Source organism: Vicia villosa, unplaced genomic scaffold, assembly GCF_029867415.1.
Source record: "Vicia villosa cultivar HV-30 ecotype Madison, WI unplaced genomic scaffold, Vvil1.0 ctg.001462F_1_1, whole genome shotgun sequence".
Classification (NCBI taxonomy): Eukaryota; Viridiplantae; Streptophyta; class Magnoliopsida; order Fabales; family Fabaceae; genus Vicia; species Vicia villosa.
The window spans coordinates 266,368-287,098 of NW_026705624.1; the positions used below are offsets into that span (position 1 = coordinate 266,368).

The following is a 20,731-nucleotide window of genomic DNA, read 5'->3' on the forward strand; positions in this document are numbered from 1 at the left end:
TGAGGCAGATGATAGGTGATGGATCCAAACCTTATTATTCTTTCATAGGCTATTTTGTCATGGACCATCTCTAATTCAAGCCCAAATAAATTATCCCACTCTAGATAATTAGTTTGCAAAAATATGTATGAATATTCACTTGCATTTGCTTCCTATTGAAGTGTTTTTATATACATAAACAAGTTTGTTATATCAACACATTCTAGATGATTTTCTGTCACATGACATAAATTTCAGGGATGATGCTAAGAACTCACTTGAACATAAACAACCAAACATCCAATATGAAAATTTATCCAAAAATTAATAGTAAATCACAATATCACGTTTGACATAAATAAATGTTGTGGATCAAGTATTAGGTACCACTTCAATCTAGTTCATTTACAATCATTACCAAACAATACAAAATGGAATATCTAATATTTTCAGAAAGAAAAAGCATATACCACTTGAAGAATATATTGTTTTCCATAGAAATCATTCTTAGCAGCAAAAGGAAGATCAAAATATTTTCAGGTAATTTATTCTATTTACTATAGAAATGCCTTCATTGGATCATTAGGGTCAATATCAGATATAAGAGGGAGATCAATTGGCACCGATTCGACACTCAGTCCTATATCTCTCAGCTTTCTGATAACTTCCTCAAAGACAAGTTGATTACCTCCATTAGTGAGATGCAAACCGTCACTACATGTCAGTTAAAAAATCGTAATTAAATGGTAAATCGTAAAAATTGTTGACATTTAGATTCAGAATGCCATAAGTGAAGATAAACGAAGATAGTAAGTTTTAGAAACCTTAAATAGAATTTTTCCCAGCCGGGTGATTGTTGCATTTTGGTCCAGAGATCAATGACGGGAACTTGACATTCATTGGCGACAGCAATGCATGCTCTAGCATATTCACCGGCAGCTTCGTTTGTCCTTTCGGGAAGATTCTCTGGATTGTCCAGATATGGATACCTGCAAAATAGTTTTAGAATTTCTTCAAGTATGATTAACCTCTATTAGCATTATATATCTAAATCTCACAAACAAAGTAAACCTTATAGAATCAGTGACAGCAAGATACACAAAGGGTCAATAAAGAAATACCTAAGTCGTGCTTCTTCATCGATGGGAGGAGGAGTTATTAGGAGAACATGAGTTGTAGGCCATCGCTTCTGAAATTCAAAGGAAATTTGCAATATCCAATTATAAAATTTACACATTTGAGGGCGAACCTCGACACAACAGTGTGGTTGCTACCTACCTAAAGGTCACAAGTTCAAATCCTAACAACAGCACCTCTGTTTCTAAAGATAAGATTGTAAACATCTACTTCCCTTCACACCAGACCACATCTGGTAGAAGCCTACAACAACAACCATGTCTTATCCCACTAAATGGGCTCAGTTATATAGATCAAACGACGTCTTAATATTCTACTAAGGGTCAATACTCAACAGTGATGAACCCACGGGCCAAGCAATGGTCTAAAACTTTTCCCTAGGAATGTTGAATAGATATCTTAATCCTTAAAGAGAGAGACCATTCATCCACTCCAAAAGTAAATGTGGGACTTCCCCATAACCCCACCTTGTTAAATGCATACCTACCAAACAGCCCATAGGTGACCAAACCAAATGATAACAAAACTGCATGGAAGCCAAATAATGACACAATGTTTAGGTTGTGAAAACAAAGCAAGACAAGACACAATTCAATAAAAAGTGGATCTTTAACTCAAGCATCTCGTGCAAAATCCACTACCACAGAAAAGCATGGAATAAAAAAAAAACCTTTGGAGTGTCCCTATAGCCACAGCCATTGCACGTGTTTCATTTGACATCACCTATTCTATAAGGGCCCGCTTCTATTATTCAATTCCTGAAGCCCCACAAGGTTGCAACAACCAACACTTGACTACCCCACAAGATATATAAATCATCATAACATCCAAACCCACCAAATGACAAATTATTAATCTTTTTGTAACACTAACATGCAATATACACAACCAAAGCACGCTTATCATGCCCACAAGGGTCAAAACTACTTTCTAAACCTTTTGTGACAGTAAAGAAACGTGGATCATGTATCACCAACGATTCATAATCAAGACGTATCAGGTGCCAGACGAACACAAAACCATCGTATATGGTTACATTCAATTGAAATAGGCTAGTAACACACTCTTTTCAAGATATTTATTTATTGATTAAAATTCATGAGTTCCACCCAATTACATGTATGTGATGTCTAGATTATTACTGAAATCGATTTGAATTTCAACCACCAATCCATCACTTAATCACTATCATTTACTAAAATTATCATTTACTAAGTAATCCGGGGGACCAATCCCACCGTGCACAAGGGGTCCAATCAAAGTAAAAACAAAACTTTGTATGGACTGACCAAAAACAAAAACGGTTAGTTACTACGGGTGGGATTCGAACTTACCAGGAGTGCACTCTCAGCACCCAAACTTTTGATACTATTAACATACAACAAAAACACCAACAACAACCAAGTCTTATCTCATTAAGTATCATCGACTACAATGATCAACTTCCGCCATAATATTATATCCAGAATCATGCTTTTATCCAAATCATTAATCTCGAGATAAAATTTCCAACAAGGAATATGGGTTGTTACCTTGAAGAAGGAGACAATGGATCGAAGATTCTCCTTGAATTCATCAAGAGGCACATGTTGAAAAGCAGAGTATCTATCAGGAAGACAAGCATCATTAGCCCCAAAGAAAACAGTCACAGCAATAGGATCACTTTCCTGTGACTCAGAAAAAACCCTTTCCAACACCTTCAACGCCCATCTCGTATTATACCCACTGTACCCTCTAAGAACCACATCCACCTGATACACAAAACACAAAGCTTCAAACTTTAAACCCAATTCACAAAACCCATCACGAAAAAAACACAAAAATAGGTTTTACCGTGCGAGAGAAATGGTGGGCAAGAGAAGCACCCCATCCTCCAAGTTCGAAGGAATCTTCAGTGATGGAATCACCAAAAAGATATATCTTTGGCCTCATCGAAGTGTTGTTTCGGAGAAGCGCGTGGTTGGTGAATGCAGAAATTGAAGAGAAAAACAAAAGGAAGATTCAGTAGCGTGTATCTATCTCCTGGTACTTTTGTTGAAGAATAGATAAATAATAGAACTTTCTTGTAATCAATTGCTTTTCGGTGGAAAAAAAGGCTGCAATTTTAAAAAATGCTCACAATATATTGCAGTGCACTAAAAAAGACGCATGCTGACAGAGACGCAACCAAGATGGGCGAGGGATAGTGACATAAAGAGCTTCATTCTCGATCTCCAAATGAATAAAACATTTGGAATATTCTCTCTCTCTTTTTTTTTTTTACATTGTTTATATCGTTACAAATTTATAAAGATTGAATAGAGTGAGTTGTTGGAGATGAGTGGAATTGGAAAGTTAACAATGTAACTCTAAAGAATCCGTGTATGAATGAGAGAATATTTGAAATAGCACTAGTTGGGTTTTTTTATAGTGTGAGCAGAAAAAATTATTTTTGTGTGATTTGACGTCTTACACGAGGATCATTTGATTGTATCTGACGGTGGGAGATCGTTCGAGCGTGAGAACCAAGTGCATATCCCCTGGTTGTGAGTACCTTAAGTCCTCAACGTCTTGGTAAGCCACTACAAAAAAAGTCCTCCCCAGCTACATAAATTAGCGACATGGAAGTCACGTAGGTAATTATTGCCTGTAGCGACGTGACAATCACGTCGCAACATGCTTTTAAATTTAAAATAACTTTATAAACATAAAGTAATGAGGTGTCAGGTGTTGGGTTACGTGAATATTGTTGCGACGTGGGTTACACGTCGCTACATTAAATGTATAAATTAAAATTTAAAAAGCTATAACGTTCACATGGGGGAGATTGGGGGGAGATTCAAATTTTAAAAAATTCAGTTGTGACGTTGTAATCACGTCGCAACATTTAAAACGAAATTACAACGTTCCACTGAAATGACTAGGTGACAGCATTTATGGCAGAGACATTAAATATTACCGTTTGCTTGTTGCGACGTGTTTAGCACGTGGCAAATAGTGAGGTTTAATTCACGTCGCTACATTGTGTATTAATGAAAGCAATTCACTTCACTCCACCACACCTTCGTGGGAGGGATGATCCCGATGAGATTCATGTCATTGACGGCAGATTTTGGATTCAGCCCGAAGGAAGCAAGTAAGTTTCCTATTTAAAAACTTTTATAGTATGTATACATTTTCATTTTTTTATAAATTTATATCTAACATTTTCATTTTTTGTTTCAGTTTTACGCCGAGTCGGACTGCTGCTAGGGTTGTTAACTATATAATTCAGCAGATGTATAAATCAGCTTTTAAGAGCTATGGGGACGTCAAAAATAAAGATGAATGGTTTAGAATGTTTAGGGTATTGTTATTTATATAGGTTACGCATTTACTTTATTGTTTTAGTTATAGTTATTTAAATAAAATTCTCATTATAATTACTTAACATTTTATTTTAATGTCATACAACATTATTGCAGGAGAAATGTGTGTGGGATCCTTTGAGTGAAAAAAGTGTTCAGAAAGTTTTCAATACCAGATGCTCTAAAAGAATGTCTGATATGCTGCGGCGAGTAAGGGAGAATTATGAGCTTCATGGCATCCGTCCTAACTGGATAGGCGAGGAGGTTTTTCATGAGCTTGTTACATATTGGAGGAGTCCAGAATTCCGGGCTAAATCAGAAACTTTTAAGAAGATGAGGGCATCTGAAAAGGGCGGTTGTGTCAACACAGTTGGAAGTATTAGCACCGCTGAGCATGCCCGACGATTGGTAAAAATTTTAAAATTTTTAAGTTACATCTTTATTCATAATATATTTTACTAATTATTTTTAATTATATTATTTAGGCTAAGGAGTTGGGGAGAAAACCATTGATGCTTGAGCTGATTTCGAGGACCCGGACAAGGAGATCGGGAGGTTTTGTCGACGAGCGCACGAAGTTGTATCTTGTAAGTGAAATTTACGTTGTTTATTTTTTTTAAATTAATACAAAATTTGTGACGTGAATTTCATGTGGCAATTGATAAATTGCCACGTTAAAATCATGTGGCAAATCATAAGCTGTGGCGTGAAAATCACGTGGCAACTTTTTAATATATTTTAATTTATAGTATATACATATTTAATTAGTATAATTAAATATGTATTTAAATATTTAACTTAATTTTTTTTATTGAATATGTGTGCAGGAAGATTATGATAGCCGACTTGCCATTTTTCTGGAAAATAATCCTCAATACATGCCAGCAGAGGGGGAGCCGCTTAACGCGAATGTTGATCACTATATTTGGTGTGAGGTTATTAAAGAAAAAGGACCTAATGGTTGCTTTTTTGGTGCTGGAAATTTGACGGCCAGCTATAGACGTGGTGACCGCAATCTGTTTCAAAGAGTTCAGGATGGAGAGGGTGGATCGCGTCAACCAAATCTGACACAGGAACAAACTGAATTATAGTAAGGCAATTGACGAGACGCGAAAGTGAGGCCCAGATCGAGATGATGCGGAAGAAGCAGTCTGATATTGAGGAGCAGCATGCGCGACAGATGGAGGGCATTATGAAGAAGCAAGCTGAGATGGAGGAGCAGATGAGACGGTTTATGCAAGGAGGTGGAAATTACAGTAATGCTCCTCCTCAAAAGCCGGAGGATGACGGGGTGGCTGATGATTTTAATCCGGATAATTATTTTCCGGATGATGCCTCTTAAAAACATTTTGTATTTTATTTGTTTTAAATTTATTTTTATGTAAAATATTCTACATTTTAATTCATTAAAATATTAGTTTTAAATTTTTAGTTTTATTTAATTGAATTTATTATATAATGTTTATTATATGAATTTATTTTATACAAATTTATTATATAAATTAGTTTTTATAAATTTTATTATATAAATTTTATTTTATAGATTTTATTATATAAATTTTATTATATAAATTTTATTATATATAAATTTTATTATATATATTTTATTATATATATTTTATTATATATTAATTATATAAAATATATAAAACAAAACAAATCTAGCGTGAATAAATTTTTTTTAAAAAAAAAAAGCATTTAATGTAGCGATGTGGGAAACACGTCGCTACATTGGTCAACAAACACACTTTCCCACACCTGCCACACCTGCTGTTAGGGGTGGCAAAACGGGCCGCCCGCCCCGCCCGCCGCCCGTCCCGCCTTATGCCCGCCAAAAAACGAGCGGGGCGGGCATGCCCGCCAAGTAAAATGGGCATCAAAATCATGCCCGCCCCGCCAAGATGGCGGGTTGGCGGGCGGCGGGCTTACCCGCCTATTTTTATTTATATTTTTTTAATAGATTAATATGTTTTTTTTTACCTTTTAATTAAACATTTCACTTATTTTTTAAAACAATTTTTTATAAAAGTAATTTTTTAACAAATTTACTCTAAAAAATATTACATATATTTATAAATAAATATATAAAATAAACCATCAATAATTCCAATTACTAGAATTAACTAAAAAAAGAGTGAGTTTTGGAGGAGGAGCGGGTTTTGGCGAGCGGCGGGCTTTGGCGGGGCGGGTATGGCGGGCGGCGGGTTTTGGCGGGACGGGCTTTGGTGAGCGGCGAGCCTAAAATTCCAACCCAACCCGCCAATTTTTGGCGGGTGCGCGGGCGGCCCGGCGGGCCCCGGCCCGTTTTGCCACCCCTACCTGCTGTGTGTGCAGGGAGCTGTTTCCTATGTAATCCTGTTGCGACGTGGGAGTCACGTCGCTACTTTCTGACGTGGTCTCCACGTCGCTACAATGTTGCCATGCATGCTCCTGCGACATATATGTTCACGTCGCTACTTTTTGGTTGCCACGTGATTTTGCACGTTGCGACGTGTAATCCACGTCGCTGCAGAGAACATTTTTTGTAGTGAGCATGCTCTTGAGCTAGACTTCATCGTGATTGAGTTTTTCTATCCTTAGTCTTGTGAGCGACACATAATAGTTGTCCTAAGGTTTGTCATTATGCAAAAATGGAGACCTTTTAGATTTTGAGTTGCTTTCCTTTTTTAATGTGGTATTCGTGACATGCTCTTACTTTACATAATAGAAATGTTTGGAGAGTGAGAGTGGTTGACCTTGTAAACAGACACATTAAAAGTAAATCGACATTGAAATGTTCGGTAGGATCATTCTGACATGTGCCCTTTGATTCCTAAGGTAGGGTGTGACATTGTGCTTTAAAGTGCTTAAGAGCACTCGAGTGTCATTGTGATCTTGAGATAAACTTGTCCGTTAATTTTCCTCTACCTCTTCATCCGTTTTGGGTCGTTGATTTGTCTACTTTGTTCTATTACATAAAGGTAGTTTCTCCTTACAGGTTACGATTCACCCTTTGTGCAAACTGTATTTTCTCTCTACCTCTCAATTATGATTATCGCTCTTCGAGCTCTAGTGACATCTTACTACATCTGTTTTTTTTCTATTCATATTTTGCAATCTCATTTTGTCTCTCACATTTTTTTATGACTTTTCATTAAAACTTTACCTTCGCATCTCCAGTTCTTTCCAGATACCATTTATTTTCCTCTTGTTTACTATTATCGCTTCTTGCTTTTTATTTTTAGCAATGGCCAATTTAGGAGATGAACCAACAAACATTATAGACATAATCAGTTGCGCTGATATTAGTGACACTTTATCTCACACAAGGTGGTAAACCCTGAAATATTGGGTATTACTCCTTTGGTAGATATTCGCCCTTTTCTATCATCGTAATCCTTAATGACAATTCTGAGTTCAAGGAAGGTTCTATCAAAAGTGGTAATGAACTCGTGAATCCCCAATTTGGCGGAAATGCAGATAATCGCGTAGGAGGAGTTGGAGGGGTGATTTAGGATCGCCCCCTTAATGAAGAAATCGACTCTGGTCCTTCCTCTTTTGCGTTTCTTGTGGCAGATTCTGAGTCTTTCGAGGTGTATTAGGATGATCTAAAGGCTCGCTCCTACATTAAAGCTTTCAGGTCTTTGAATGTGCAGGAACCTAGCTACAAGGAAGTTAGGGAGCATCTTGATTTCGGGGGTCATTCAAGAGCTTATGGAATCCATTTTCATTTTGTTGACTTCAGGGTGGAGATGGTTGAAAAGAACCAACAAGGCCTTGATTTTCCCGCTGATGTCACTCAATGCTTTAGGGGAACATGGTTTTGGTGGGTACAACTTCTTTTTCCTATAATGCTCAAAGCATTAAGAGGGAGCCCATCAGGATGTCGGTTCATCCTCTAATTGAAATGTCTCTCATGATAAGCTGGGTAAGAGATGTGTATGTTTTCCATAATAAGACTTAGATTTCCCTTCAACGATTTTGAAGTGGGGGTATTGAATCCCTTGATAATCACTCCCTTTTAGGAGCACCAGATAGCTTGGGATTTTGTAAAGTTGTTCCAACATTGGTACGAGTACTGGGATGAAGTGCCGACTTTAAAGTTATTCTTTAACATTCTTAATATAACACATGTTTCTACTAGACCAAAGCAGAGGCAAAGATTTCCTCTAAGAAAGGTATTATATGCGGCAATCAGAATGCCCATGCTTACTTCCTTTAGGAAATCTTCATGATAAAAGTGGTTGTATAGTTTTTCATGATTTTATTTCATCATATAATCTTCATGATTTTATTTTCACACATAGTTCTCTATGATTTTATTTTTTCTATCATATTTGTGGCACGGACAAGTTGAGCGCTTTTCTTTGGCGTATTTAGAGGTCGTGCTCTGTCAAAGGTCAGTTCCTCTTACCTTCCTCCAGGTGAAAACCTATTTAATACTGACCTATCGAGGCTTTACCACCTGTGCTATAGAGTGGTTCGATGCCAAGAGGAGTGGGTGTGCCAAGGGTGGCTTAGTTTTCCCCGTTTTGGGTTTTGTCGCATTAGTCATGTGTCCTATTCTATATTAGGAAAAATGATCATACAATTCAACAAGGAATAATAATGCATTCTTCATTTCAAAGGTATTACATCAGAGAGTTTTTTTCCCGATTTGCATTGGTGCAATTCAGAATAATACTTTAGCTAAAATGTTATTTAAGCTTAGTAGCCTTCCATGTTATTAGGATTGATCTCCTAGATAAGGTCTACATGGTGTATACTTCATTCCATGTGCTAGTCTTGACCATGTATGATCGTTCTTAATCAGTAGCAAGATTACCGTCCCTAACATTCTTTATTCCTACACTGTCCCGTCTCAACACAAGGTCATCAACCTGGAAGTCTTGAAGCCTTACCCACCGATTGTACCTGGTTGCAATCGCTTGCTTCAAAGCGATGTTCATGAGGGATTGAGGGCGGCAGAAGATCTCTTATTTTCCAAAAATTCCACCTATTTCCGGATGGTTTGCATGTTATCTCCTTCCTCCAAGGGGTGTGTCATTCTCCAACAAAATTCTTCATCTTGACTGGAATGGCAACTTCAGTCCCATAAGTAAGTCTGAAGGAGGTTTTTCCTGTTGTCGATTGAGGCATGGTCTTATTTCCCAAAAAAAACATGTGACAATTCATCAACTTAGTTTCATTAGCTGCTTCAATCATTCTCTTTATCCTTTTTAACAAAACTCACTTAACTGGCTTTGTTTGCCTGGTTGTCATGGACAAGGATAAAACATTGCAGAATATTGTTACAGATTTTAAGGATGGAGTTTTTTTTTATTACATAAATTCATTTCTAGAGATACATTTTCAATATATATATATATATATATATATATATATATATATATATATATATATATATATATATATATATATATATATAGATGCATCATGTATCTTTGAATTTTAAAAATATTTTTGAGTTTTCAACGTAGTGGAAGATTAACTTTACGAAGAGTAAGCCAATTTTTATAACTTTAAGGAACGAATTTACGAACCCATTAGGGCCGTTCTTTCTCCATCGACTTCACTCTTTCATTTGAACCAGAACCATACTCATCAGAACTCAGGCACAAACATGGCGCACACCACTGCACACGCTGCCCAAAAACAGGTTCATTCTAATCTCCTTTACTCTATAATTTTTTCGCCACACAAACTTCCACTATCTTCCAATTTCACCACTTAATCACATTTAATCACATAAACAACAATAACTGAACAATTCATGTAAATTTAACCCTAACCCTAATTTTACTTCAATTCAACAATTACGTAATTCATCGGTTTCTACATTGGTGTTGTTGTCAATCCACTTTCACTTAAATAAAGGCACTTTAAAAGAAATATAGTCAATATTCAAAATCTCCTAAATGATCCCAAAGTACGCTCTAGATGGATTCAACCTCAACCATAACCCCACTATTTTGCATGGTGTTACAATCATCCTTTGATATTGTATATAATGAATATTTACCAATGTCGTACGCACTCCAAGTAAATTACATTAAACTTAGGCATACGTAACAATCATTAGGCAAAATTTTCCATCACAAACTCTTTCATCTGCATGCCATTTAATATTGTTTGTGTCACTAACATTAGCAAACAATCTCTTGAACCTTAGAATTATTGGTAGATGCCACATCACCTTGGCAGGAACACTCTGGCTAGTTACACTATCATCGTCATCAACACCATTGTTCTTCTACTTGTAGCGTGACTCCCCACACCTCGGGCCTTTCTTCAAGTTTTCAAACTCTTTTCCATATAAGATGCAATCATTACGACATGCATGTATTTTAACATAATCCAAGCCCATTGGGCACAATATCTTCTTGGCCTCATAAGTACGATTCAACAACGTGTTACCTTCGAGAAGCATTTCTTTCAACAATTCAAGAAATTTAGTGAAACTTTTATCGTTCACTCACATCTTTCCTTAAGATTAAATAGGCTCAATAACATTTGCGTTTCTCTCAATGTACCTCTCCTGCCTATTCAGTATGTTGATCTAGCCTCATACACCTGAGTAATACTCGTGAAATTTCATGGATCTTTGTCTTTCAAAGCAGCAATTATGTACCTTGAAGCCATATTGTACTTCGTCTTATCATTCACAAACTTTCTTTCATGATCTTTTAGACGACCCAATATATTATAACCTTCCAAATCATTATCTAGTCTATGATTGTGCATCCCACTTCTAACCATGACCTTCCAACCGATACCACTTGGAACAAATCTCAGCCTAAACAGACATTTAACCTTCATACTAAAATGCGATTAGAGAAATTAGTGGTTTCATATGCATTTCTTCTTTTATAATTTCCTCCTCTTTCGCAACCCATCATGAATTTATCCTTCCTCCATCAGATTCCATTAGCAGAATACGAACGAACAGTAACAACAACAATACTGTGTTGTTTGCCAGTAGATTGTGCCCATGCTAAAACTTCTTTTCGGGAGTTAACAATCTGTCAATTGCAACGTATAATTATTAAACGTTATCAATTTCATAAATGACGGAAAACAATTATAACTGTATTATTTTAATATGAAATATACCGTATTTGTGGTGAAGAACTTCGTATAATCTGTACATGGGTCTATAGAAGAAGCTGTCGGCTCTGGACCACACAGATACAAAATTTCATTTGCAGACATACCAAGAATTTCAAGTTATTGGGAAATTTCCGGTATTACGAAAATTTGATATTTCCGGTTAAGTATGTATTGTCCCGAAAATTTTGTAACTTTTCTAAATATTTTATAATCGCCCTGGAAGTTTTGGAATTTCTAATAAAATACAATAGAAAATTTCCCAAACTCAAACAATTTATGATATGCCCTAATATTTGTACCGAAAATTTTGCTTTGCTCACCGAAAATTTGGATTTTTACCCAACACTAATAATAAATTTTTTTTAACTAGTATAATTTTTTTAAAAAAAATAGTGTCAAAGACATCTAAAATATAGGAGAAGTTGTTGTTGTGGAAATCACAAAAATACCATTTTCTTATCTTAGTCTAAATTAATAATTTGAGGGCAAAAAATATCTTTTGTTGTTTTTTCCAACTCACTTTTCTCTTTCCAACTAACTTTTCACTTTTCACTTTTTAACTTTCACTTTTCACTTTTTATTACTTTATTACTATTATTTCTAATAAATTATTAATCAAAATATTTCAATAAATTATTTTTTAATAAAAAGATTATTATGACCATATTAAATGATTGTTAATTTACATTTAAAATAGTATTTAATTTTTAAAAATTAACTTTAGTAATAGAATATTAATAACGAAAAAAATATAATTTGAAATGATTTTTATTTTAAGATACAATATTTTTTAAGAAAATAATAATAATTTAAGTTTAAATTTTTTTCATCTACAATATAAGAAAAGTTGTTGTTTTGAAAATCACAAAAATATCCTTTTGTTAGCTTAGTCTAAATTAATAATCTATAATATAAGAAAAGTTGTTGTTTTGGAAATCACAAAAATACCCTTTTGTTAGCTTAGTTTAAATTAATAATTTGAGGACAAAATATATTTTTTATTGGTTTTTTTCAGCTCACTTTTCACTTTCCAACTTTTCACTTTTTCACTTTTTATTACTTTATTATTATTATTATTATTATTATTATTATTATTTTTTATAATAAATTATAAATCAAAATATTTTAATAAATTATTTTTTAATAAAAAGATTATCTATAATATAAGAAAAGTTGTTGTTTTGTAAATCACAAAAATACCATTTTGTTAGCTTAGTCTAAATTAATAATTTGAGGACAAAATATGTTTTTTATTGGTTTTTTTCACCTCACTTTTCACTTTTCACTTTCCAACTCACTTTTCACTTTTAATTACTTAATTATTATTATTATTAATAATAATAATAATAATAATAATAATAATAATAATAATAAATTATAAATCAAAATATTTTAATAAATTATTTTTTAATAAAAAGATTATTATGATCATTTTAAATGACTGTTAATTTACATTTAAAATGGTATTTAATTTTTAAAAATTAAATTTAGTAATTGAATATTAATAACGAAAAAATATAGTTGGAAATAATTTTTATTTTAAGTTACAATATTTTTTAAGAAAATGATAATAATTTTAGTTTAAAAAAATTCAATTAAAATGAATTTAAAAATATACTTGAAAAGGTGTGTTATTGGATAAAATACAAATATGTGTTACTTATCATTAACTTTAATTTATATGATTCAAAATATTATTATATTAATATATGTCATTTATGAAGTTTATACAATTAAAATAATGTTTGTACAATTAAATATTAAAAAAATTATTTGTTATTGATGTCATTTCACAAATATATATTATCAATAAAAATAAGATATATATATATATATATATATATATATATATATATATATATATATATATATATATATATATATATATATATATATATATATATATATAGGGACGTATCAAATGAGAACTTTGGTTATTATAAAAATGAGAACTTTTAAGTATACACGTACGGGAAAAAGTGTATTACTTATTCAATTGTAACATACTACTATTGATCTAAATAATATTTGTATACAAGAAAAAATCTATTATTGATTTAAATATTTTTATATACGAAAAATGGTATTTATGATCCAAAAAAGTATACGGAAAAAGAATCTATTATTGATATAAATATTTTTATATACAAAAATTTCCAATTGTTTCAGATATTTTTGTAAATGATACATAAACATAAATAATATTTGTATATAAGAAAAAATAATATTTATATATAGGAAAATTTATTAATGATATAAAATATTTTTATATAAGAAAAATGATATTTATGATAAAAAAAATTTATTTAAAAAAATATACGCAAAAATAACCATTATTGATCTAAATAATATTTATATAAAAAAATTTATGATTAATTTAAATATTTTTTTATTTTTTATTTAAAATAAATACATTATATAAATAAATGTGTGTATCAAACTAGAATTGGTATGTATGCACGTGTTTGTTAGTAGTTTTTAGTTTTTGAAATAAGAAATATAGAGAGGTGTAGTATGTGGGGTGGCAAGTAACTCGATTTTATGGGTGCAGATAAAATTCTCTAAATTTACGAACCCATTCGGCCCGTTCTTTTTGCAGCGTCTTCGCTCTTTCATTTGAACCAAAACCGCTCTCACCGGAACTCAGGCACAGACACGGAGTACACCACCGCACACGCCGCCCCAAAACAGGTTCATTCTAATCTCCTTCACTCTCTAATTTTCGCCACCCAAAAACAACATTTCATCTTCCACTATCTTCCAATTTCACCACTCAATTTCACCCTAATTCCATTAACAACGATAACTGAACAATTCATATAAATGTAACCCTAACCCTAATTTTACTTCAATTCAATAATTACACAATTTTATTATCCTAATTTTGTATGTGATTGAATATTGATCAAGAAATTGAGATGCTGGGAAGAGTGAGGAAGGTTTCAGGTCGTGGTGAACCAGTTGCAGCAAACTACGCATTCGGTCCTTCCGAAGACGATGTAATTATCAAACACAGGCTTCTTACCCGTACAACAACCACTCGAGGTGAACCTCCGTTGAAGAAGCTTCAAAAGAAGTTCACCTCGTTCGTCTCCGAGGTAGATAAAGACGAAGATAACTACAACGACTGTGAGAAGCTTGCTCGAGCTTTTTTGCAGGAGCTTACTACATTTGAGATTCCTCTTTTGAAGAGTAAAGCTATTGTCGAGGCTAATGTTAGGGAGAAGGATAATTTCAATGAGTTAAAAGATGAGATGAATCGCCAGATCTTGCAGGCGCAGGTTGATATTGAGGATCATAAGAAGAAATTGGAGGAGAGTAAGGTGGAGAGACGGCATAAAGAGGAGTGTGAGGCGATTAGGAAGTTGATTGCTTTGCAGCCGCCGAGATGTGAGACGCAGAAGGTTATAACTGAGTTGGAGAAGGAAATAGCGGCGTTGGATGCGGAGAATACTGCTGGTTCGAGATTGTTGGAGCTTCGGAAGAAGCAGTTTTCACTTTTGTTGCATGTGGTATGTGGTAGACTTTTAGTTTGCTTAATTGCTGTTGCTATTGCTTGTGTGATTTTTGGGTTATTTGCTTATTTGAAATTTGCAATGCAGGAATTTAATCGGCTGTTTATCGCTGCTTTATTGTCAGCTCTGTGTCTATTTGTTATGCGTAATTGTTTAGCTATTTCTCTTTCGAAATAATGTGCTAATGTAGATACTTAGTTAGGAATACCACTTGAGAATAGAGAATATTATTGCAAAATCGTACACTATTTTAAAGTAGAGAGCATTATATTAGATATATCTTATTTAGGTTATGATTGAAATTGTAAGAGTATGGATGTGTGGTAAGATTGAGCATGATACAATTAGAAATGACAATATTAGAGAGTGTTAGCACCTATTGTAAAAAAGATGGTGGAAAATAAACTTGGTAGTTTGGGCATGTAGAGAGAAGATTTGTAGAGTCTATGGTAAGGAGAGTAGATCAGATGAAGAGAAGTCAAACAACTAGAAGTAGAGGAAGACCTAGAAAGACTATAAGAGATTAGAGAAGCTATTAAGAAAGGTTTCGAGATTAACGATTTGGATAGAAACATTTTCCTGGATAGAACATTATGACAAAAGTTGATCCATGTAGCCGACCTCACTTAGTGGGATAAGACTTGGTTGTTGTTGTATTGAAATTGTAACAGTATGTCAATGAAACTTCTAATGTATATGAAAAGCTAAGAGTCTGTCTGGTTCTGGAAAATATTTTCTTATTTCTCTTTTGTTTTCATCTAAAACATAACTCGGTCTAAAGAAACTCAACAGCCTTCCAAGTTCAACTGAAATCAACCATAAAAGAAAACATCAAATACTTAAAAACTAAGTTAGAAACTGCGCGCGTCTGCGTTTTTTTATTTGACTCAATTTGCATATGAATTCTCTGAATCAAAGAAGCAAGGATGAAGTAACAAAGAATTGTAAATACAATATATAGCAGAATGCAGCCTGCACTATGAATGCCCTGTTAAATCAAGTTGAGAATGGCAGAGTGCTGCCTTAGTTATGAATACCAGTTGAGAAGGGATTTTGGACAGTTGTTGTAGACTGAAAGATTTGAAATGCAATTTGGAAGAGGGGGTAATTTTAACTTACAAAGCAGTATTTTGGTTATTTGATTGTGATCTGCATTTACCTTTCTGAATCATCTTAAAATTTTTTTAGATTATTAAAACTGGTGATTGGGCTGAAAATTGTCAAACCAAGTAATCATATGAATAACATTCATAGGTCTGGAATACTGGAATAGAGAAGTTATGACTTGTGACCTTTTAGTATATTGTCTGAAATGGTTAAGCAACTTACAAGGTTCTTGTCAAATTCTATAATATATGCTGACCGTAAAATGCATCCTTTAGTTATTTCGCTTTGAAGTCTTTTTTACTTAGGACATGAGGGTGAATGATATTGATGTCTTAGCTCCCTAATTTTGCTTGATGATAAATCGTGGACATGTGTTTTTCTCCAATGGTAATAACCATATGTGTAATTCAGTCATTCTTAATCAATATTCAGTAATTTCCGGTTTCCGTTTTATTTATTTGTTTATTATAGCATGCATACCTTTGTTGGAACTTGGAAGAACAAATTGAAAATTTTGAATTTATTGAGTTCCTTTTCTTCAAGAATTTCACAATATGTTATATATTTTCTATGTATCTTTTACTTTTCGTGTCTCATAAACTTAGTCTTCCTTTGTTTTCTGTTTTTTCATTTGCTATGTTATGAACTGGGAATATCACGATGCCAAATTCTTAACCGGCGGCGTCCCATATTCTAATATTTTTGTCAATGTAAACATTGATGTCAATATTTAATCTCCTTGATATTCTTGCAGGTGGACGAGTTGCAGAATACTATAGAGGAAGACCAAAAGAGTCTAATGGAGGAGATGAGAATAGCAACCGAGGAGCTTAAGAATGGGATAGAGGACACAAGTGGCGGGTCGGAAGCAATGGCAGTTGATCATTAACTAAATAGAAAGTCTCACTGTTGTAGCATCTCTTACTCACACTTCATTGAATTCTTGGTGTTTTTCTACCTGTGGTTAGGAACCATATGTAAATGAAATGTCAATGTTATTGTGATAGTCCTTAGAACTTTGTAACATTTGCATTTTGATTGGAGTTTTTTATGAAATTTTGTAGTACAATATATTCAACATTGTTGTGTCTTTTTCACTTCTTTTTTTTCTTTCTTTTGATCATTTTTCGCCCAAAAGGATCTAGTTTTTGATTGCGTGTATATAAAAAACAAAACCATTCAGGAGTGAGATATCTACTATCTACCATATACTAAACAATTGACCAAAGAGACAAAAAATACCCTTTCATAAAAATAAATAATAAATAATCTACCATATAAATATAAATAATAAATAATAAATAATAAATAATCTACCATATACTAAACAATTGACCAAAGAGACAAAAATACCCTTTCATAAAAATAAATTTGCACTGCAATTTGGACATGAAAGTAATTAACAAATTAAGCTGCAATTTGGACATGAAAGTAATTAACAAATTAAGCACTACTTTTTTCAACTCTCCTCAAAGAATGTTACACCTGTTCATTTTTCATTGGTCCAATTTAAAATTCAAATCCTTGGAACAATCTATTACCCGAAACATTTCTGATTCAATCTCTCTTTCTCCCTCTTTATCGTCTAGCCATTTCCCCCTCTATGTTCTCTCTTTCAAAACCCTAAATTACCGCTGCCGCTATCGCCATATCTCCACCACCGTGTACATCCAGTTCACCGTTCATCTTCTCAGGTTCACGTTTTTATACCAGACTGCACAGATATGATGGTTAGGGTTTCATTATCCATGGTAAGTGTTTGTTTCTTTTTATTTATGATTTTAATTTTTTTCTTCACAAATCTGATTGGAAAAGTGTCTGAAAAACTTGAAAGATCTACTATCGACATTGGAGAAACAATTAATACACTAACTTGAAAGATCTTCTATACTCCATGGTTTTCAAGTGTTTTTTTCTTTGTTACAAACTACTGGTTTGGAAATGGAATTTCTGTTTTTCCAAGGAGATCTGTTGATATTGCAAAGTTATTAGAGGATAATATCCTTCTTTTAAGTGGTTATTGAACTTTAGTGGTGCTATAAAGTATATTAATTGACATTTCTTTGTAATTTTGACTAACTTTATTCTATGTCTCACCTCACTTGTCTCTCTTAACAAAAAATTACAGTTGCATTTGATCCACAAATGAGTAAGCATGATGGTCGTGTTTCTATTTCAGTTGTGTTACGTTGTTCCTGTAATTACTAGAGAGGAGAAGATGGAAAAGCTTAAGACAATTGATAGTGTCTTCTTTGAATTATAGGCAAACATGTAAATCACTTTGTTACATCAAGGTACACTCTGACTATAATTTAATTACATCAAAGAAGAAATTTAAGAAAAAGACTTAGTTTTGTAAAATCATACAAGTCATCTTCATTGTTTCAGATACCAATTCTTTTAGAATCATCAACCTATGAGGTTTCGTCGAAGCTTTGTAGTCTGAATAATCTTGAATAAAGTCCTCATCCACTGCTATTAGAGTTGAGTGGGAGTCCGTCTCTACAATTCTACCTTTTTCCATGACGATTATGGTATCCGAGTTTTTGACTGTGATTCGTGATTCATGAAGATATTAAATATACGGGAAATACTTGATTTGATTTGTTAATGGTTATTTGAAGTTGGATCTTTGGGCTTTATCTATTGTGTGTTATTTTCCATTACTAATTTCTTGACGAGATATGCGATGACAATAATTTTCACTTGATAGGCTCCAGCAAATTATGGGCTCATGCCGTACCGCATGCCGCCAATGCTGAATCAAGCTGGTTACCTCAATATGATGGACAGATTAAACAAATGCACTCTAACAAGGCTCTCGCTGACACTTTTAAGAATGTTGTAGAGCCACGTCTTTATTTTCTAATCCATAATTTTATATATGTTGATGTGAACTGTTTTAACTAAATGTTTATGATCATGTTATTTTTCCTTCAGATTTCTGGCCATGTCAAGAATTATATGATTCGAATCCTGTAGCGGTGCCATTAGATGATCATATACATAGTGAACCTTCCCCTTGACGGTATTGAAGATTTGGTCCATGAATTAAACAAAGGTAACATGATAGTTCTTTCTATCTTTTAAGGGAGTATGTGATGTATGATGATAGTTTTTGAATGTTTCTTATACTAATTGATATCTGTTATTGAATTGTTCAGTCATGGTATCATTCTGTTTCTGAGAGTAATGTTATCAATATCTCCTGTAATTTTATTGTGGACTCAATCTCAATTGATAAGATGTAGCTTTTTAATTGTGGAACGAGTATGTATTGATTTCAACTTCTCACAAAACAGAAAAGAAAACTTTGATCAACCCATTTTGTAAGGAAGTTCAATACAAAATCAGCATAACTCATGATCTTGGTAGAGTAGTGTGTCTCCTTTATAAAACTTCACAAGTAGAAATAAAGTACTTTGCGAATTAGAATAGCTCAGCAATTTCTAACTTAAATTCATCATTTACTTATGTGTGTCTTCATTTACATTACGTTATACAACAACAAAAAATCCTATCTAGGAAGTATCTAATTACTTTAAGAAACTATTTATTTGTCGAGAAGTTTCATCATGAAGTTTAACTTAGCATCTGGTGATGTCTTTGGTTGAGGCCAGTTAGCTCCTTCTAGAACCTTTATAGACTTGAAACTTTGTCCTTGGTATATAACTTTTGGAACCTTTGAGATTTGAAACTTTGTCTAATAAGTAAGTTTAGTTTCTACTCTTTTTTTTACATATTTATCATTCTGTGGCATAGAGTTTTGGTGGAGAAATAAATGCATGCATTACACCTAGACTTTATCCCATATCAGTTATCAATTATAAAGTGTTAATTTATGTTTTCAATATTGAAATTACTGATATCAAAGATGACAGGTTGGAGTTCTTGGAGCATGAAGAAAGCACAGTTAAATGAAAAATTATAAACAAGAAATTAGGAGTGAAATAATAGAGTTCAAATTGTGAAAGTTTATTTTGAGTTCTTTCATCAATGTCTTGAAATATCACTATATGATATTATGTAAAGAAAATTAACTGGCATGTCATTTTGATTACAAAAACAGGAAAAATAAATATTTGTTGTGATATTGTATATATGACTGTCAGCGAGAACTTTTCTATTTTTTTTTCTTTCTTTTGAAGCTATAACATATTTTTAAAGCCTGTTTTATCTATACTGTTTAGGTAAACAAATTTCATTGTGTATGATAGACTTATGAATTTACTGTGATAAATACTTATATATGATGTTGTAGAATCTAAACAAAGAATCTATTTTAGAACATAAAACTAATAAAGAAAAAACAAATTACATTTCTTTAGAGAATTATCTAGCATGTATGATATTATAGAATGACTAAACAACGCAAGACTTAGAAAGAAAAACCCAATAACATTTTATTGGAGAATTATCTCTCTTTTTTACTCTAACTCCGACAGACTGTGAATACGTTTTTCATGAATACGTTTTTCATATGTTTATAAAAATAAATTTTAATAAATTTATTAATTTATTTATCTTACGGGTCACTATCAATGAAATATTTATTTTAGTTTAATTAATTATTATCTT

At 33.0% G+C, this 20,731-nt stretch overlaps 2 protein-coding genes and 1 long non-coding RNA gene across 6 annotated transcripts; 2 read left to right on the forward strand and 1 right to left on the reverse strand.

The window, feature by feature from the left end:
• Positions 1–264: 264 nt before the first annotated feature.
• On the reverse strand, positions 265–3,352 carry LOC131635270 (GDSL esterase/lipase At5g45920-like). Its single transcript, XM_058905883.1, has 5 exons — positions 2,950–3,352; positions 2,649–2,867; positions 1,101–1,168; positions 804–968; positions 265–693 (listed from the first exon to the last, which is right to left on the reverse strand). The coding sequence occupies exons 1-5, from the start codon at positions 3,046–3,048 to the stop codon at positions 537–539; spliced, it is 708 nt and encodes a 235-aa protein (XP_058761866.1). The 5' UTR covers positions 3,049–3,352; the 3' UTR covers positions 265–536.
• Positions 3,353–14,056: 10,704 nt separating this feature from the next.
• LOC131635285 (THO complex subunit 7A-like) lies at positions 14,057–17,250 on the forward strand. Its single transcript, XM_058905898.1, has 3 exons — positions 14,057–14,222; positions 14,442–15,043; positions 16,908–17,250. Exons 2-3 carry the CDS (start codon positions 14,450–14,452, stop codon positions 17,040–17,042), a joined length of 729 nt encoding a protein of 242 aa, XP_058761881.1. The 5' UTR covers positions 14,057–14,222; positions 14,442–14,449; the 3' UTR covers positions 17,043–17,250.
• Positions 17,251–17,684: 434 nt separating this feature from the next.
• LOC131635279 (uncharacterized) lies at positions 17,685–20,290 on the forward strand. Of its 4 annotated transcripts, none has more exons than XR_009293787.1 (5): positions 17,686–17,904; positions 18,333–18,447; positions 18,542–18,997; positions 19,094–19,214; positions 20,035–20,290. It is a non-coding gene; the product is annotated as an uncharacterized LOC131635279 (long non-coding RNA). The 4 variants fall into 4 exon arrangements; XR_009293788.1 differs by having other exon boundaries at positions 18,542–18,994; XR_009293789.1 differs by having other exon boundaries at positions 17,685–17,904; positions 18,282–18,447; positions 18,542–19,214.
• Positions 20,291–20,731: the final 441 nt, after the last annotated feature.

Coding starts and splice junctions, on each gene's coding strand:
- LOC131635270 (XM_058905883.1), bottom strand. CDS start 3,048: ATGAGGCCAAAGATATATCTTTTTGGTGATTCCATCACTGAAGATTCC. Junction 2,868..2,949: donor CCCACCATTTCTCTCGCACG/GTAAAACCTATT, acceptor TTTGTGTATCAG/GTGGATGTGGTTCTTAGAGG. Junction 694..803: donor TGGGAAAAATTCTATTTAAG/GTTTCTAAAACT, acceptor ACTGACATGTAG/TGACGGTTTGCATCTCACTA.
- LOC131635285 (XM_058905898.1), top strand. CDS start 14,450: ATGCTGGGAAGAGTGAGGAAGGTTTCAGGTCGTGGTGAACCAGTTGCA. Junction 15,044..16,907: donor TTTCACTTTTGTTGCATGTG/GTATGTGGTAGA, acceptor ATATTCTTGCAG/GTGGACGAGTTGCAGAATAC.